The following is a 19,061-nucleotide window of genomic DNA, read 5'->3' on the forward strand; positions in this document are numbered from 1 at the left end:
TTTAGCATTCAATATCACAAAAAAAGCCAAAAGAAACACGTTTCTTCTTTTGAATGACATATTTAATCACAACGATGATTTAAAATTGGAAAGAAAACTAAAAGAAGACTTAGATAACATAAATAAATACATAGCAAAAAAATCAAATTTTAGAATGGCTGAACAGAAAAATGGCACCAAACTGTTATAAAGAATGGGTCAGAACCCCACAGGGATTTTACTAAAGTTAAAAATGGTTCAACTAACCTAATTCATATAAAGCAGAAATCAAGTTCATTTATGTTCTCACTAATGTTTATCGCTAATATTGATTTTTAATTGGATTTTCCAAAAATAAAGATATACTTTCATGAACGAAAATCAAGTTTTTCCTTCAAATGTGACAGATTTAATTAAGCTTTTTTTGTTTTTTCCTTGTTTCGATGGAAAATATTCAAAAAAACAATCCAGGTGGCGATGAAACGTTTCTTCTATGATTTCACAACTGACAAGAGGCAAAAAAATAAATAAAAACACTTTGGAAAGTTCTCATATTTATGGCGTGTCAGTTTGTCAGCTTTTTTAAACAAATAGTAAATCAAAGGGATCTGGACACATTTTATGCTCTGACTTTAGTGCTTTAAATCAACCACCAGAGGCCATTGTCTCACACGTAATCTCAGCTTTCAGCGTCCTGAAGCCGTTCCTCCATGGTGGGTTGTTTTCTCATAAAAAAAAAAAAAGAAAAAAATTGGATCCTCTTGGATTTACAACCTCTCTGTGATGGGATATTTTTTCCCCCCCAGGGATGATTCTCCAAAGAAACTCTGGTTAAACCCTTCGTCCTCACATCACACTTCACCGTCCCGCCCGTTTGTGTCGTCCCTCAAAGAATGTCCCAACGATGGAGACAATTTTGGTGCACAAACGTTCAAACATGCCGGGGCAAATTGTCACTATTTCCCTTTTGGTACTTTGTTTGCAGTGTTCTTATCCGGCTTTGCCCCCCTTTCCTCAGCAGAAACCAGTTGAGCCGTCACTCAATGCTCCCTCAACCCCCCCACCCCCACCCTGATGGTCGTCTGTCTTACTCCCTCTCCTTCTCCTGTCCTCTTATTCCACTGACCATGCATATTCCAAAAACAGATCTTCATCTATGGTACACCCCCCCCCTCCCCACCACCTCCTTTCCAAATCCAAGCCTTGCACCCCAAGTTCCTGTCCAAGTCCACCATGTTTCCTTATTGCTCCACCCCCTGACCATCAACCCCAATCCCCTCAACCATATCCGCCCAAGGTGGAATGTGGACGCATATGTCAGCAGGGGGTCCCTCCCATCGCGCACCCTTTGGTGGTATAAAACCCTGAGCGTGCAGGCACTTATTTGCTCTTTCTGTCAGTACTCCTGAATTAGAGGGTGCCACACTTCCAGGTGAGGGTGGTGGACCAAGGTTAAAAGCGACAAAGAAACAGTAAAAAGCAAAGAGAAGCAAAAGAGCGCGGATAGGCCTGGTTAGTCTATCCAGAAGGGATGGAGAACGCACACGCCAAGACCCCGGCAGAATGCCTGGCTCACTTTGGGGTCAACGAGAACACCGGCCTCACTCCTGACCAGTTCAAGAAGAACCTGGAGAAGTACGGCTACAATGGTGAGAGTTTGGGGCGTCTGGGATGGGGAAGGACTCACGCAGTAGACGTTCGGGCGCAGGCCACACAGAGAAACCAGTCACTCGACTGTCAAAGCAACCACAGGCAGAATACTCCACAGGCAGGATCTGTGGGTTCCTGATTTCACCTCCTCCACATTTGTTGAGCTGTTTCAGGAAGGAGATGCAACAGCTGGTAGAAATTCAGAGACTTTGGGGAGCTATTTAAAGATAGGCAAAGACGATGGCTAGAGAGGTGATTGAGACATTTTCTAGCTGGTACATGGGCTCGCATTGACATGTGGACTCCTTTAGACTTAAACAGAGGCTATGAAGCGACTTAGAGTCAAACAATCTTTCAAAACAATGCAGATTGATGATTATTGGAGTGGCAACATAGGCCACAAAGTGCTTGTGATGTGGTCCTCAAAACCAGTTTATCACCTTTTAATGTGTGTTAGAACATAAGAAACCCTACAGACTCATGGTAAAATGCCCCAAAACTACCCAGAACTTGTTAATTTATGTTTAGCAGAATATTTGTGAAACCAGTGATTTTGTTGTGATATAATCCATATTTTCCAGTTCGTTCGATAAACACCAACTAACAAAGTTTTTTTTTTCTCTCTTTCTTTCTGCATCCCTTTTGAACACCAGAGCTGCCCGCTGAGGAAGGTAAGCATCAAGCATAAGGAGAACACTCACGTGAAGTCGCATTGCACTTAACGTCAGCAACAGTTTTTTCTAATTTATTCTGCAAACTTATTTTGTTTATGTAAAAAAAATATATATATTTTTTAAGCTTATTTTAGTTCTTTATGTCGCTGATTTCTTCCTTGGTTTTCCTGATTTTCTTTTCTTGCTCAGGCAAGAGCATCTGGGAGCTGATCATTGAGCAGTTCGAGGACCTGCTTGTCAGGATCTTGCTGCTGGCTGCCTGCATCTCTTTTGTAAGTACTTTTTAGCCAAAACTTCTGAAAAACATGCTGTTTCTGTGATGCTCATGTAGCTTCAGGCACACAATGAAGTCCTTCAATCCACACTTTCGTCTTCATTCCGTCTTCTCCTGCGTGTTTCACAGCACAAACCACTCCTTAAAGCAGCCTTGGTGTGTTTGATCATGACTACATGCCCACTTTGTTAAGAAACTTCACATCCCCCCGCTCAAGCCCCCTCCAAGTATTTTTGAAGATGACAACTTGAGAAGAGGGGAGATGGATTGCGAAGGCTTGTAGGAGGTGTATTAATTGCTTTGCCCAGTTTTCACCCCTTCAGCCAGCTGTCACGATAGCCTTAGAAGGCGAATATTGAGGAGCCAGTGAGAGACGGGGGGTCAAAGCAGTGTAGGGGGCCAGGGTATGGGGGGGGGTTATTTTAAGAAAGCCCCAAGCTGAGGAGAGAAACTGAATCCTTCAGGAAAGGTCAGGACTGTAGGAAGGAACAGAGGGCCCTACTTAGGAGGAGCAGGGAGCGAATAAGCAATTATGTACCCATATAATGTATTTTATGATAACAGTGGGTATCAGCACTAGAAAGGAAATAATATTGTTTTTATTGTTGAAACAGTGATCTAAAAACTGCCTGTTTGGACGTTTTATGACAATTAACCAAGCTAAATGTTTCCAAAAACATATATTTCCTTAAACCACATAACTTTTTCCCATTCACACAAACAAACATTGACATCTTAGTTCACAAAAGCTTCTTTCGGTTTTTGAAAGTTAATATTTCAATGTTTTTCCCCATGGGGTCCTGTTTGCTTACCAATTCTCCTCTTTGGTTGCAGGTGCTGGCCTGGTTTGAGGAGGGTGAGGAGACCGTCACTGCCTTTGTGGAGCCCTTTGTCATCCTTCTCATTCTCATTGCAAATGCAATCGTTGGAGTGTGGCAGGTCAGTGGCAGGGCCCTCAGCAATTATCCAGTGCACAGGTCAAAGTTGCCTTAATTCTGCAGGTGTCAGTATGCAGGGAGTTTTGCTGTCATCGCGCCTGTGCCAAGTGTCCAAAACAGCTGCTCCACTTACAGTGCCTCGCAAAAGTATTCACCCCTTTGGATGTTTGTCCCTTTTGCTGCCTTCATGTATCCCTCATGGTCAACAAAATCTGCCTTTCCTCACGCAAAAATTTGCTAGAAAAAAACCTTCAGTGTCAACGCGAAAACAGAATTCTACAAAGTGATGTCAATGAAACAAAAATGTACAATGAAATATAATTGCTTGCATAATCATTCCCCCCCTTCAAGTCAGTATTTAGTAGATGTACCTTTGGCTGCAATCAAAGCTGTGTGGGTAAATCTAAATCAGTCTTGTACATTTGCACACTGGAATTTTGCTCCATTCGTCTTTGCAACACTGCTCAAGTTCTGACAGGTTGCGTGGATGCCAGGCATGAACAGCACTCTTCAAGTCCAGCCACAGATTCTCTATGGGATTTAAGTCTCGCCTTTAACTTGACCACTCCAGAACATTAACCTGGTTCTTTTTTAACCATTCCTGTGAAAATTTTGCAGTATGCTTTGGATCTTTGTCTTGCTGGGAAATAAATCTCCTCCCAAGCCGTAGTTCTCTTGCAGACAAAAAAAGATTGTCCTCCAAGATTTCAGTGCATTTAGCAAAATTCGGTCTGCCTTCTATCTTTACAAGCCTTTCGGGGCCTGAAACATCCCCACAGCATGATGCAGCCACCACCATGCTTCACAGTGGGGATGGTGAATTTTTGGTGATATGCAGTGTTTGGTTTCAGCCAAACATATTGTCTTGTCTGATGGCCAAAAAGCTCAATTTTGGTCTCATCAGATCAATTAATCTTCTTCCACTTGATCATGGAGTCTTCCACATGCTTTTTGCCAAATTCTAGTCGAGCTGTAATATGTATTTTCTTTAGCAGTGGCTTTCTCAATACCATTTCCCATGAAGCTTTGTCCGGTGAAGATCTTTTTCTGAGTTGCTTGGAGTGTTCCTGTCTTCATGGTGAAATGGTAGCCAGGAATACCGTTCCACCAGTATGTGGACCTTTCATAGACTAGTATTTTATAACTGAGTCACTTGGGACACACACAACCCACTCAGGTCATCTTCATTTCACTAATTGTGAGACAATTGCTACTAATTGAATGAACTTCTATTGAATTAGACCATTCAATTTAAAAGCGAGTGAGTAATCATGCAAACAATTATATTTCATTTAATTATTTTTGTTTTAGTGGCATTACTTTGTAGAAAACTGTTTTCACATTGACATTGAAAGTTTTTTTCTAGTAAATTTTTTTGTGAGAAAAGACTAATTTAATTGACATTGAGGGATTTATGAAGGCAACAAAAGGGACAAACATCCTAAGGGATGAATACTTTTGCAAGGCACTGTATCCTCATTTAAACAGTTGGGCAGGACAAGCTGCTGTTAAATCTATGGTGTGCATTTCAGATCACACTTAGTCCTGCTTGTCAAAGAATAACCACAAACACGCTGGTTGTCCATGTTCCGCACTAGGACTTAGTGTTTATGCATCACAGATGACCATAGACCCTTGAAGCATTGGAGAAGCGCACATCAAATTGCAGATGTGACCTACTCATGTTTCATCCACAACTTGTCTAGTACTGTGTAATTGGAATTGACTGTAAGCCTATTGGGTAATCTTGTGGGCTGCTAGCCTTCTAGCATGGGTAAACAGGTGTGCTGACTTCCCTTGACCTGTTTTAATGCCCACTTTTACAAATAAATGGGGCACAAAAATTGTATTTATGTTTAACTTTTTTAAAGTTGTGATAATTATTTTCATTCATTTGGACCTTTTTCACATTCTGACTTTTGTATGTTTCCCAGGAGCGTAATGCTGAAAGTGCCATCGAGGCTCTCAAGGAGTACGAGCCTGAGATGGGCAAGGTTTATCGTTCTGACAGAAAGAGCGTGCAGATGATCAAGGCCAGAGAAATTGTCCCTGGAGACATCGTTGAGGTGTCAGGTAAGGACTGGCTCCTCACTGAAATATCAGATAAAAACTCTTCAAAGCTGGGTGTCTTTTTTAAGGCAGCAGTGCCTTGGTAAAAACATGCTGACTGCACAAAATCATGAATATAAATACCCTCGCTATGCAGGCCCTGTTGCCCCTCTTCTTCCACAGCCGCTGTCACCCTCTTCTGTTTATTTGTCAGTGTAAACATGTTGTGCTCTCCAGCTGACTGTGTCAATCCCCGGCTCCTCTCACTTCATTGGTCAAGGCCTTGGCCTGTTAAATTTTATTGGGGTGCATTAAAAAAGTATTTAGAGACCCCTTTTGTAAGAAATGTATATTAGTATTCAATTGATACAAACATCTTCTGATTAAAACGTTCTTAATTTTTGATTACATTTTGACTGTACACTGCAAAAAAGATAAATTTAACCAAAAAATGAAACAAAATGCAAATATATCTTACATGAAAATGTTCAATAAACTAGTTTTAATGGGGTTTTTGTCAAAATTTTCTACCTGTTGTGGGTTTACTGTAGATTCAGAATCACTTCTCAAAAGGCTGTCACAATTTTCCCACCAATTTCTCTGTGACTGGACAGTTCCTTAATGTTGATGCTCTGTGATCCCACAGTTGGTGACAAAGTCCCCGCTGACATCAGGATTACTTCCATCAAGTCCACCACCCTGCGTGTTGATCAGTCCATCCTCACTGGTAAGTCAAGAAAATGGTAAAAAAAAAAATAATGAGTTCCCCCGAATCTGCATTAGTGTTTTTTTTAAATTATTTTTGTTTTTCTTTCATTCTCAGGTGAATCTGTCAGTGTGATCAAGCACACTGAAGTTGTTCCCGACATGAGAGCTGTCAACCAGGACAAGAAAAACATGCTTTTCTCTGTGAGTTAAAAAAGTTTCAACATTTTTTGTTGTTTGGGTCCTTTTACCCCTGACCTGACTCCCCTGCCTAATTTCCCCCCACAGGGTACCAACATCGCAGCTGGCAAGGCCATTGGTGTGGCTATTGCCACCGGAGTCGGCACTGAGATTGGGAAGATTCGTGACCAGATGGCTGCCACTGAGCAGGAGAAAACTCCTCTGCAGGCCAAGCTAGACGAGTTTGGCGAGCAGCTGTCCAAGGTTATCTCCCTGATCTGTGTTGCCGTCTGGGCTATCAACATTGGCCACTTTAATGACCCTGTCCACGGAGGATCTTGGATCCGCGGTGCCGTCTACTACTTCAAGATCGCTGTTGCTCTGGCTGTGGCTGCCATCCCTGAGGGTGAGGGAATCAAAAAATCTGAGGCCTATACTGTAATTTTATTTATCCTTTAACTACAACAAATCAAACTCCCTTAACATATCTCAGGTCTGCCTGCTGTCATCACCACCTGCCTGGCTCTTGGAACCCGCCGTATGGCCAAAAAGAACGCCATTGTCAGAAGCCTGCCTTCTGTGGAGACTCTGGGCTGCACCTCCGTCATCTGCTCTGATAAGACTGGCACCCTCACAACCAACCAGATGTGTGTGACCAAGGTCAGTGTGTCTTCATGGAAACACAGAGTTTTTAAACCAGAACTTAAAATTGAGAGAAAAGATGATCTTTGCTTTCTGCTTTGCAGATGTTTGTGATCAAGAACGCCGATGGGGACCATGTTGATCTTGATGCCTTTGATATCTCTGGCTCCAAATACACCCCAGAAGGCGAGGTGTAAGTCTGTTCTCCTTGCAATGTCTCATCGTTCACATAACATCATTTAAATGAATCCTGTCTAATCTGTCTACAATTCTCTCCTTTTACATTAGGACACAAGGAGGTGCCAGGACAAACTGTAGCCAGTATGATGGCCTGGTTGAGCTGGCCACCATCTGCGCCCTCTGCAACGACTCCTCCCTGGACTACAATGAGGTAAAACCCAAAGCTCTGTTTGTGCAACAATACATCTTCATGAGCATTCATGGTGTAAACCCTTCCCCATGCTCCTTTTTCCTTCTAGTCCAAGAAGATATATGAGAAAGTCGGTGAGGCAACTGAGACTGCCCTGTGCTGCTTGGTTGAGAAGATGAACGTGTTTAACACCAATGTAAAGAACCTTTCCAGGGTCGAGAGGGCCAACGCCTGCTGCTCTGTAAGGATGCCCAAAAGGAAGATTGGTTTTGTTGAACCAAGAAGTTCAAGTTTGTGAAAAATAATAACATCTGTACATCCTCCAACAGGTGATCAAACAGCTCATGAAGAAGAACTTCACTCTGGAGTTTTCCCGTGACAGAAAGTCCATGTCTGTGTACTGCACCCCAGCTAAAGGTGACGGTGGTGCCAAAATGTTTGTCAAGGTCAGTTGTTAGTTTTCCTCTCATGCGTTTATGCTGTAAAACACAGAATAACCATTCTGGTACCTTTGCAGGGTGCCCCTGAAGGTGTGATTGACAGGTGCGCATATGTGCGTGTTGGCACCACCCGTGTGCCCCTTACCAATGCCATCAAGGACAAGATCATGGCTGTTATCAAGGAATGGGGAACCGGCCGCGACACCCTCCGTTGCCTGGCCCTGGCTACACGTGACACGCCCCTGAAGGTGGAAGAGATGGTCCTTGAGGATTCCACCAAGTTTGTTGATTATGAGGTAAAGTCATATAGATTTAACTAAGAACAGTATGTCATTGCCAAACTTTTGGTTTCACTTCTTTTCACTCATTTTTCCTCAGACTGACTTGACTTTTGTTGGCTGCGTGGGAATGCTGGATCCTCCTCGCAAGGAGGTGACTTCCTCCATTGAGTTGTGCAGAAATGCCGGAATCCGTGTCATTATGATCACTGGTTAGTATGAATTGCATTTTCAAGATGGCAAATGTACACCATAGCTATTAGAAAATATTTTATAACTTTACTGACTTTTCTTGACAGGCGATAACAAGGGAACAGCTATTGCCATCTGCCGTCGTATTGGCATCTTCTCTGAAGATGAGGATGTTTCTGGCAAGGCCTACACTGGACGTGAGTTTGACGATCTGCCCCTCCATGAGCAGGCTGAGGCCGTCCGCAGAGCATGCTGCTTCGCCCGTGTTGAGCCAGCCCACAAGTCCAAGATTGTCGAGTTCCTGCAGGGTTTTGATGACATTACAGCTATGGTAAGATCTGGGAAACACCAGCTGAGTCTTTCCAGCAGTGATTTGAAAACTTTGCAGAAGCGTTATTTATCTTCTCCTTTTCCAGACTGGTGATGGTGTGAACGATGCCCCCGCCCTGAAGAAGGCCGAGATCGGCATCGCTATGGGCTCTGGCACTGCCGTTGCCAAGTCTGCCTCTGAGATGGTCCTGGCTGACGACAACTTCTCTTCCATTGTGGCTGCTGTTGAGGAGGGCAGAGCTATCTACAACAACATGAAACAATTCATCCGCTACCTCATCTCCTCCAACGTCGGTGAGGTCGTCTGGTGAGTAGTCTATGTGTCCTGTCTGATGCTCTCCTGAATCTTTGCTTTGACTAAGGTTAACAATGGGTGTCTTCTCACATTTCCTCAGTATCTTCCTGACTGCTGCTCTTGGCCTGCCCGAGGCTCTGATCCCTGTCCAGCTGCTCTGGGTCAACTTGGTGACTGATGGTCTGCCTGCCACCGCCCTTGGCTTCAACCCTCCTGACTTGGACATCATGGGCAAACCCCCACGTTCCCCCAAGGAGCCCTTGATCTCTGGCTGGCTTTTCTTCAGATACATGGCCATTGGAGGTAGGTTTCTCTTCTGAAATCTACCTTGGAGTTTTCTTGAATTTGGGGAACACCTTTTCCTATTGTTTTGTCTCCTAACAGGTTATGTCGGTGCTGCCACTGTCGGTGGTGCTGCCTGGTGGTTCCTCTACGATCCAACTGGCCCTGAAATCACTTACTACCAGCTGGTAAATCATCATTTGATCATTCTAACTTACCCAAACACAGGTGCGTTTACTCATTGACTCTCCTCTGTGCAGTCCCACTTCATGCAGTGCCACGCTGACAATGAGGACTTTGCCGGCATTGACTGCGAGATCTTTGAAGAGTGTCCTCCCATGACCATGGCCTTGTCTGTGTTGGTCACCATCGAGATGTGCAATGCCCTTAACAGGTGCCACTCCAAAACTTGCATTTGTAATTTGGACAAAAGATAGACTGTTCCTCACATGGCACATCATTCTCTTTTCCAAGCTTGTCTGAGAACCAGTCTCTGGTGCGTATGCCCCCATGGAGCAACTTCTGGCTGCTCGCTGCCATGACCCTGTCCATGAGCCTGCACTTCATGATCATCTATGTTGATCCTCTGCCTGTGAGTCACACATTTCCTTTTTATGCTTTGAAATGACCAACATTTCTGCAAGTCTTTGAGGAGCTACAATACGTCTGGTTTCTATAATCTGCATCTAATCTCTCCTTTCTCCCCAGATGATCTTCAAGTTGAAACATTTGAGTGTAGATCAGTGGATGGTGGTCTTGAAGCTTTCATTCCCCGTCATTCTTATTGATGAGGTGTTGAAGTTCGTCGCCCGCAACTACGTCGAGAGTAAGTGACCATGTTATTTTTGCCCATCAGTTTCAAAACAAATTTCTTTGTCCTCTGATCATCAATTACCCATTAAAATGTAACTGTCTAATCCTTTAATATTTCCATTTTTTCAAAACTTATTACATATTAACGCTTCTTTTTTTAATACATTTGTTTGATTAAGCCCAGTTGATATGTTTGTGTTATTAATGCCACTTTTTTCCTGTCATCATTAACTCACTGATCCCTCTTGTTCATTTCCAGAATAAATCAATCAACCACCTCCATTAGCCTTTAACTAAAGAAGGTATTCTTCCTGTCACTGTGCATCGAGTTTTGTCTTTGTATATTTTATCTTTTTTTTCCTTCCATTTTTCTCTGATTCAATTGTAAAGTTGGTGTAAAACTTGTGTTGATGTGGCACTCTGGAGTCTCCTTACACATTGACCACCAGACATTTAAGGTTGAGTTTTCCAAAGTGATGAGAACAGGATTTGTGTGAGGAGATTCCAGTGTGGGATGCCCTCTGCCTTGCAGTAGTATTTTGCTTTTTTTTGGACAAATCAGGTGAGTTTGGGGGTTTGTCCCGCAAGTCCTTTGGCCTTCCTTCCATGTTTTGTTTTTAATCATGTAGTAAATGGTTTCTAGCATTTACTGTATAGAAAGAACACAAAGGTGTAAATATTTGGCCTATTTGATTATCACAACCTGCTAAAGCCATTAAAACAGAACAAAACATTCAACAGATTTGACTCGTGTTTTTCTTATAAACCATTTACTGCATGGTTAATTTTTAGCAAATGTTATAAAAGTATTTATATATAGTATATAGACTAGGGGTGTCAGAATCCAGGCCTTGAGGGCTGGTGTCAAACATGTTTCCAACCAACCTGCCGTTGTAGCTCCTTATTGGCTAAACGCCTGACCCCGGTAATCAGCAGCAGGTAAGGCAAGATTACTGGAAAACCAGCAGGAGGCCAACCCTCGAGGCCTTGAGTTTGAAATCCCTGAAACATGAACATTTAAAAACAAAAATGTGCTTTTCCTGTTTTGTGCAACACCATCAGGCAAGCTGCATTAGATTGACACTTCTGTTAGTATTTTCAAAAATGAGTGAAATGACCGAATTGAAGCTGTGATCAAATTTTAACCTTAAAATAGCGACGGTTTAATAAAAGTGGAATGAGTGTAACTTAAAAGCTGATTTTAAAAAGTATTCTTATTTGGGTTTTTTTTAACCCTCGTTTCAAAGTTTTGTGCTGCATTTGATGGCAGCGTGGAAATTTTAGTTTTAAACAAATCAGAAATTAATGCTTTATATCCAATTCTTTTAGAGCAAGGTTTGGGGTTAGGGTTTGATACCTACTATTAATTATTTCAGTAAATATATCATGCTCGTTTAAAATTGCAGTTTTGCAGACTTTTATGATCACTTTTATTTCATTTTTGATATTTGTTTATCAAAATATTTTTAATTGATTCCATGTAACATCATTTTAAATGAATGAATGATTGCAAAATGTTATTGCATCCAATTTTTTGAACATTTATTTTATTTTATTTTAATTGTGTTTGATTTTGCATAGTTATCTTTTAGATCCCAGCCTGCTTTCTCACTGAGATTTGTCTCAACTTGGCAAAGATTTTGTACTTTTCCAAGAAATTTGTCATCGTCCCTTGTCCTGGTGGTCTTTGTTTGGTTATTACTGTTTCACAGACGTGTCCAACTGATGTGTTTTCTCTTCAACAGGCTCAGACGTAAAACATTAGAGACGTAGGAGAAGATGATCCTTAGGGTTGGAAAGAACGAGGCGGTGAAGAAAGAACAACCAAAGAGGGGAGCCATAGTGAGCCAACCAATAGAAAAGAGAGGAGAAAACACCACTAAAATTATTTATATAAAAAAATTGCCAAATATCTGAAGAAAAACAGTGTCCATGTAAAGGAGATTAATTAAAAGAAGAGAAACTTCCTAACTACAAAAAAAAATTAAAACGTTAATAAAAATTCTATTCTCAGAGATCAAGTATGTATTAAAAGTGTTTCTTTTTCTTTTTTGTTAACCTTGAATATTCTCAGCTGTTGTGTTCATGTGTCCTCTGTCCATTTTCATAAGATTGACTTTCCAGCTGGTTACTCTAGTCTTTGTTGCTTGTGTCTCGTGCAGCCGTCCTGCTTTAGCCGGGCTCTGTAAAGTGTGGTGCAGGTTTTCATAGGGGCAAAAACAAAAAAACATGCCTCCAGCTGCCTACAGTCTCTATAGGCACCTATGCAGTCAGCGGACTCTGCTGGAGGTCACATGACATAAAATGGGCATGTCCACAACACTTCTGGTCTTATTTATTTGTTTACGTGATAAGCTCTAATAAAGTGATGATTTAAAACTCATCTTTTCACATTGTTGAGTAAATTTCATTCACCCTTAGCACAAAAATGTTGATTTCCTTTATATTTGTGATGAAGTGCATTGTTGCATTTTGGTTTTAAGCTTGTGCCAAATCTCCGGACAGTGTTTGCTATCGAAGTGCTGCACAGTTCCTCGGTCTTTGTTTTTTTTTTATTCTTATAATTTTTGAAGCAAATCTGGATCAATCAAAGTCCCTCAGATGAGACTCCTGAAAGGTATGTTGACATCCTTCATTTGCTCCGCATAATCCTCGTCAAACATCTTTGCCTGCTCGGGTGTGAAATGATTTTTCCAATCGCCTACTTCCCCTGTACAGAGAGCAAAAAGCAGAAAAGACGACACAAGTGTTAAAAATTCAGACTCCTTAATATTTTTCATTTTTTCTTTTTTTTTTACACTAACTGATTAAAAAAGATATTCGACAAACTGTTTTATTGCTAAAACTGTTCTTGGAGAGGAGAAGCAAATCTATCAATTTTGAAATAAAAATCAGTACAATGTATATATTGGATGAAATAAGTTTATAGTATTCTCTTGCAATGCAACAAAAGAAGGGAATCTTTATTAATCTTTATAATGACTAAGTGTCATAGCAGCATTTATCTACTTATAGGTGATTAATGGGCTTTTTGAGTCTTAAAGGTCCTTGTTATGAACTGAGGGACCTCTAGGGGGCAGCATTGCATTATATCAAAAGGAAGAAGGAGCTCATGAGTCATGCATGATTCAACAGATAAAAAAATTAAAAACTTTTTTTGTGTTTTTTTTAAATAACAATCAAAGAATCGCAGCATTCTCTTAATGTCTCTCCTCCAAATAATCTTTTTAATTTGCCTTTACATAGAGCAGTTTTGTTCTAAACTATGATCCGAAAATAAGAACCTTTTCTCATGAACGGAGAGACGGACTGATCAAACACAGGAGATGGGATGCAGGAGTAGTTGGCCATGGGGTTCTCCTTCATGCTCTTGAAGGACGTCAGCTCCACGATTTGGTTGATGACCTCGTCAGAAACTGACAAGTCCAGATACTTCATGATGCGCAGAACTTCACGGCGAGGATTCTGCAGTAAAGAGTGTTTGGTTTGGCAAAACTAATGTTGAACCATATTAAAAGTTAAACAGCAAAACATGAACACAAATGCTGCACTTTAGTTTTATAAATACAAGTTTTGAGGGAAGAAAATGGATTGTAAATTAATGATGATGAATGATCGTAAATTATGCAGGGAAAAAAACATAACTTAAACAAAGTTAAATCAAATTCATACATTTAGCTTTATTATTCTTTTAGTTTTGTCGAAAACATTTTGGCTTCTTTAAAAACTGGGGTGTATGTGGCATGTGATGTTCATGTCAACATGTTCCATTTGTTCTCCTCACCTCTTTCATGTCCTCGTAGAAAAGGTACAGGATGTTCCTCTTCTCTTTCTCCACCCAGTAACTCTTCACATGATCATACCAGGGGCCCCATGACACTGAGAAAAAACAAGTCATTAAACTGAATCATTAAAAGCTGCTCTAAAAAAAATTTTGTAGGTTTAAAACACTCTGTACCGGTTCTTTCCATTTTAAATCATGTTTAAACCATAAAAACACTTCTCTTTGTGGATTTTATTTCTCTTTTGTTTACCAGTAGGACCAATTTGTTGCAGAAAGTGTTAAAAATAGGGGAACTTTCTCATATCTGCAGCGTCTGGCTGAAAACGTCCTGATTATGGCTTTTAAAATATTGATTGCATTTTTACAAAATCATTCCGTGACTGTTCTTTGTGGGTAATTAAAATAAAAACACAATTGCTGACTTTAAAACCAGTTCAATTTTATTTATATAGCCCAATATTACAACAGAGTTTTCTCAACAGGCTTTACACCAAAACATAAAACCAGTCATAAAATACAATAGCTGATTGCCAAACTGAGATACACTTAAAATTATGTATCACAAAAGACCGAAATTTCATGTCAAAATGTACACAGTGGATGTTTGACACTGCCTGTTACGACTGAAAGCAAAAATTCAACTGTAGTGAATCAGAAAATACATTAAGTGTAGCACATTACTTATAGATTACACAAGAGCTGTTGACACTGAACAAATTATTACCTCCTTATGTGAGCATTCTTTGGTTTAGTTTGCTTTTTAAGTGATGCTTGAGTTCTGTCAGTCTCTCTAGGTTCATGTTAACCTTCCACGGCTGTTTTCATTTTTGTTAGTGTCTGGTTTTTCCTTTCTTCACTGTCAGGTCATCTGCTCTGCTTTGTCACCAGTTTTGTTGCTCCCATGATTTTAGGTAAGCGTTTCTGCCACTATGCCTGGTGTCCTGCATATTGGGTCCTACACCACCAGTTCCTGACTCCACAATTTAAATCCAAACCTGCGGCAAAGACTTAAAAAAAGTCTTTTTAAATAGCTAAAATTCCATTAACTGTCATACTTGTCGAAAATCTCTTTGTTGACCTGCAGGAGTGCTTTCCTCTGACTGGTATTTATGGCGCTCCATAGGAGTGCAGGTAATCCCATTACAGCCACTGAAGCATAATGAGGCTCTCAGGAGTGGAATAACACTTGAATGTCAGAAATAATGTGTCAAGAAATTGAAAATAAACAGCCACATAACCTAAAAAAAGAATGTCCTTTGGTCTACTTACACTCTCCTCTCATGAACTTGTTGATGTAGCCGTCGAACGGCCCCGGCTCAGGCTGAGTCTTGTTCATCAGATCAAAGTAGTAGTAGCTCACCAGGTTGTCTTTGGCGTTGCGTGCAACATATATTGCCTTGAAAAAACAAACAAACAAACAAACAAACAGACAAAACAGGTTTACAACAATAAAACTCATCACAGGAAGGATATTTGAATTTTCAGATCCCGCTGAATCTCTTTCGGGGTCACGGGGTTGCTGGAGTTGGGTGCCAGCAATGCACACCTTTAGAGACACCAATTAACCTACGAAGCATGTTTTGGACTTCACGGGGAGAACGTGCACAAGTCCACACAAAAAAAAGGCCTCTGAAGAAAAATGCAGTTCTTGTGAAATTCTGGGCTGGCTATAATAGGTCCAACAGATTGTGTCTCACCTTGCATTTGTTCTCCCAAAACCCAGGAGGCACCAGCTGGAAGGGCAGGTGAGTCTTGATGACTCTTGGGGGATCCATTTTCTTCAGAAGATCAAGTCCTTTAATTTAATGAATAGATATTATCATTTTAAATGTTGGGTGATTCACAAACATTCAGTTTTCTGTTATAAAAAATTCTTAAATCCTTATTTCATCACTCAAAACAGGCTTTTTTAAAGCAGAGTGGGCATAACATTGATGTTGGAGTGAATCTGCAGGCTTTTGAGAATCAATTATCAAAATTAAGTTAAAATTGTTTATATATTCTTTGATTTTATTTACTTATTTTTTCTTGCCAAATAGTTGAATAGAGAAATTGTTTCAGTGTATTTTGTGTCCAACAAAAGCTGCAAATGAGCCGTTTGCATGAGCACTGGTGTATTAAAGGTGATAAAATAAAAGCTGACAAAGCATCTGCAGCTCAATAATTAACACCCTGGAATCATGTGGTTGGAAACTCGGCAGAGCAGTAGACAGGAGCAGCAGTCTTTTCTCTTTATTTTTATGAGAAAATATAAATAAAACTGAAAATATTTTAAAGTTTTGACCAATTTCTTTGAGTAACTTATATTAGTTACAATAAAAAAAAACGATTTTGATAACTTTTATATTACTCCAAACTGGTGATGTATTGATTAAACTATAAATGAATAGTAATCTATAAATATTAAAGGACTGCTTTTAAAGGTCTGTTATGAAGTCAGGGGACTTAATTTTAGTCGACTCTTTGCTCTGAACTGCAGCATCCTTTTACAATACAAAACATGCACAAAAAACAAATTTGTCTCAGTTGATTTATTATTTTTTTTAATCAAAAATAATCTATTTGGGTATTTTTTTTACTAAAATAAAGAAAAAGATAAGAGAATTTTTTAATTAACTTTAGTTTTTATTGCTTGGAATCTACTCCAGTAAAACATTAGGCAGAGAGAAAAAGATTTCTTTAAGCTGATAAGAGAAAAATGAACAAACAAGATCACTGATACTTCAAATGAGGGAATGAACTGAGTTGAACTTGTGTGATAGCTTCAAAAACGTCTTATTATCTGCTTCTGTTTCTACCAATTCACTCAGAAAAAGCTTTTTTTTGCAATCATTTTGTTTGAAGCTTACAAATAAAGATTATTAGGAGACTTTAGAAAAGAGAAAGTAACCCTTTATCACCACTTTAAGCCAAACTGATATTAGAAACTAAGTCATGAGGTCAAAGTCTAGCTTTTTTTTCCCTTTAAAAGTTTATTTAAAAAACATTTTGAAGTACCTTTAATTTGAAATATTCAGAAAACTGCTTCCTGCTGGTGTAGATTTAAGTAAGTAAAGAACAGTGTTTTTTTGTTTGTTTTTTTACTCTTTTAGAAATCAGAGCGGGAACAAATACGTAGAACCTGAGATCTCTGAATTTTTTATGTTTGTTTTTTCAGCCTGAATTTGTCAGGGATGGGGATGGGCAGGGGGGGTCCGTTAGGCAAACACTCATGGGTTAATACCTCTTTGACCCTGTTTGTTTAAGCAACCACTGCTCCGAGCAGATTCTACCCAGAACTGTAATACAGGGATTTCTAAATGTGAGGCGAGAACGTCCACATGTGCGTGGGGCAGGCAGGAACACGTACCTGAGGGAATTGGGGGAGGGGAGCAGATTTCTAGAAAGGGGCTGCGGATGGGAGTCGGAGCTCGTTTACAGGCTTCAGCATCTCCATTGTGGAGGAGCAGGTCCACTATCTCCTGAGTCCACGTGGTGCCTAAAGATCCCCGGAACATCAGAGAGAACAAATGGGTTTCAGCAGGAAACCAAATCTGCGTGACTTTTCCACTCTTTGAGTTTGGAAATGACGCCCCACATTGATGAACCTCTTAGAAAACTCATTAAAACTCTTCAAGAACCGATTGAGGATAGACAATAAAAGTATCTTAATGTTGCATTGAAGCTTTAAATGGAACATTTTTGTTAAAAACATTTTAATTGGTAAAGATCAGGGGTCTGCACTCCAGAGCCATATGGCGCCCTTTTAACCTTCATTGTGGCTCTTTGGTTAAAAAAATAAAAATAAAAATAAAAAATATTTTTTTAATTTAAAAAAAGTTACTGTGAAGAATTAAAAAAAGGGCAAACTAACGGAAGCTTTATTCAACTTATTCACAGAAAGTTAAGGATAGAATGTTTCATAAATCAAATTTTAAAAATTTGACAGTTTTTTGTGCCCCGCCCCACCATAGAACTGCAATTGGAGATCACTAAGCACATCCAGAATTAAAACTAACATTCTAACAAACTAACTAACGTTTCCTTTTTGTTTGTTAGATTGACAAATTTCTGTCTGAGATGCACTAAAAGCGGTAAAGTACTTTCTTTTAATCACCGCTTACATTACACGACCTACTACTAAATTAGCTGCATTGAAATGATCCTGTGACACAGGGTGTCTTTTATTTTGAAAGTAAGTCATGTAAACCTCTGTCAAAAGAAATCAGTGTCTTAGATTTCTAAAGAGTGAAAATGGGTTTTGGTTGGTAAAAAATGGCCCAGAACGCCTCTCTAGGTGCTGAAGATTGCAGACCCCTGGTATGGATTAACATATAAAAGGAGTACAACTTCATCAGAAAAGATAGAATACACCCAAAGCTGTGAGCGTTGGATACCTGCTTTAGGATAGGTGGCAATCAGGAGGTCTGACGGGTCAGGACAGAAAGCCCAGATGGAGTCCCAATTGTTGGCAATGTGGCACATGAGCGGAACGCCTCTGATGTGGATGAGAGGGAAGCGAGTGATGGAGGAGCCGGCCTTCTCGATGGCCTCTTTGTAGGATAGATTTTCTTCTTCTGACATGACTGATTCCAGCAAAAGTTCTGAACACACACTAGAAATCCAGAAGCCAATTTCCCACAGTCAGACGGCTCCAGAAAGGCCACGGTGGTTGTTGTCCTTCAGCTTCCAGCTTCAGCTGGCTCTGTCAGCATTCAAGGCTGATTTGCCTTCTGCACACCTTAGATTCCCACCGTAATAAAATACCTTCCTGCTTGTTGGGGAAAGCCCACAGTGACTGTGCATACTTCCTCGTCACGATGTCGTTGTCTCCTCCTGCTGTCCAGAAATTGCTCCTCTGGATTTCTGTGGTTTGTCCTCAGATTCTGAATGAAAAAACAGAAGTCTGACAGTTGAAAAACGGTAATCCCCTGGAATCTTTGCTGAACACAGAGTACTTCCTCTCCTCCAAATGTTTCTGCTGTTTTCTATCTTTGCGACCTGGCTGAGTGCTTGTACCAGGTTCCTACCTCTCTGCAAAACACTGGAACTTGCACAGCTAGACCTGCACTAAAGTGCTTTTATGTAACATTCCCAGTTACGTATGAACTTCCCAGAATTTTGCACTTCCTCTCACAACTTTTCTGCCTTACCCTGACATGGGGGGAAAAAAAGGGAGGGTCTTAAACAAGCCACTGAGAGGTGAG

At 40.4% G+C, this 19,061-nt stretch overlaps 2 protein-coding genes across 4 annotated transcripts; one reads left to right on the forward strand and one right to left on the reverse strand.

Moving 5' to 3' along the window:
- Positions 1-1,355: 1,355 nt before the first annotated feature.
- LOC101171864 (sarcoplasmic/endoplasmic reticulum calcium ATPase 1) lies at positions 1,356-12,474 on the forward strand. Of its 3 annotated transcripts, XM_011488036.3 has the most exons (24): positions 1,356-1,628; positions 2,283-2,300; positions 2,493-2,575; positions 3,412-3,516; positions 5,450-5,588; positions 6,211-6,291; positions 6,388-6,473; positions 6,558-6,855; positions 6,943-7,109; positions 7,196-7,284; positions 7,380-7,482; positions 7,571-7,702; positions 7,791-7,907; positions 7,979-8,197; positions 8,280-8,391; positions 8,479-8,702; positions 8,788-9,008; positions 9,097-9,299; positions 9,381-9,466; positions 9,539-9,672; positions 9,753-9,870; positions 9,987-10,104; positions 10,351-10,393; positions 11,837-12,474. In XM_011488036.3, the coding sequence occupies exons 1-23, from the start codon at positions 1,511-1,513 to the stop codon at positions 10,353-10,355; spliced, it is 2,976 nt and encodes a 991-aa protein (XP_011486338.1). In that variant the 5' UTR covers positions 1,356-1,510; the 3' UTR covers positions 10,356-10,393; positions 11,837-12,474. The 3 variants fall into 3 exon arrangements, with proteins under 3 accessions (XP_011486338.1, XP_004080348.1, XP_023805142.1); XM_004080300.4 differs by lacking the exon at positions 10,351-10,393; XM_023949374.1 differs by lacking the exons at positions 10,351-10,393; positions 11,837-12,474 and having other exon boundaries at positions 9,987-10,112.
- Positions 12,475-12,635: 161 nt separating this feature from the next.
- On the reverse strand, positions 12,636-18,964 carry sult1a4 (sulfotransferase family 1A member 4). The gene is made up of 7 exons (XM_004080301.4): positions 18,252-18,964; positions 17,225-17,353; positions 15,573-15,670; positions 15,145-15,271; positions 13,876-13,970; positions 13,376-13,556; positions 12,636-12,801 (listed from the first exon to the last, which is right to left on the reverse strand). Exons 1-7 carry the CDS (start codon positions 18,436-18,438, stop codon positions 12,689-12,691), a joined length of 930 nt encoding a protein of 309 aa, XP_004080349.1. The 5' UTR covers positions 18,439-18,964; the 3' UTR covers positions 12,636-12,688.
- Positions 18,965-19,061: the final 97 nt, after the last annotated feature.

Source organism: Oryzias latipes, chromosome 19, assembly GCF_002234675.1.
Source record: "Oryzias latipes chromosome 19, ASM223467v1".
In the NCBI taxonomy this organism is placed as follows: Eukaryota; Metazoa; Chordata; class Actinopteri; order Beloniformes; family Adrianichthyidae; genus Oryzias; species Oryzias latipes.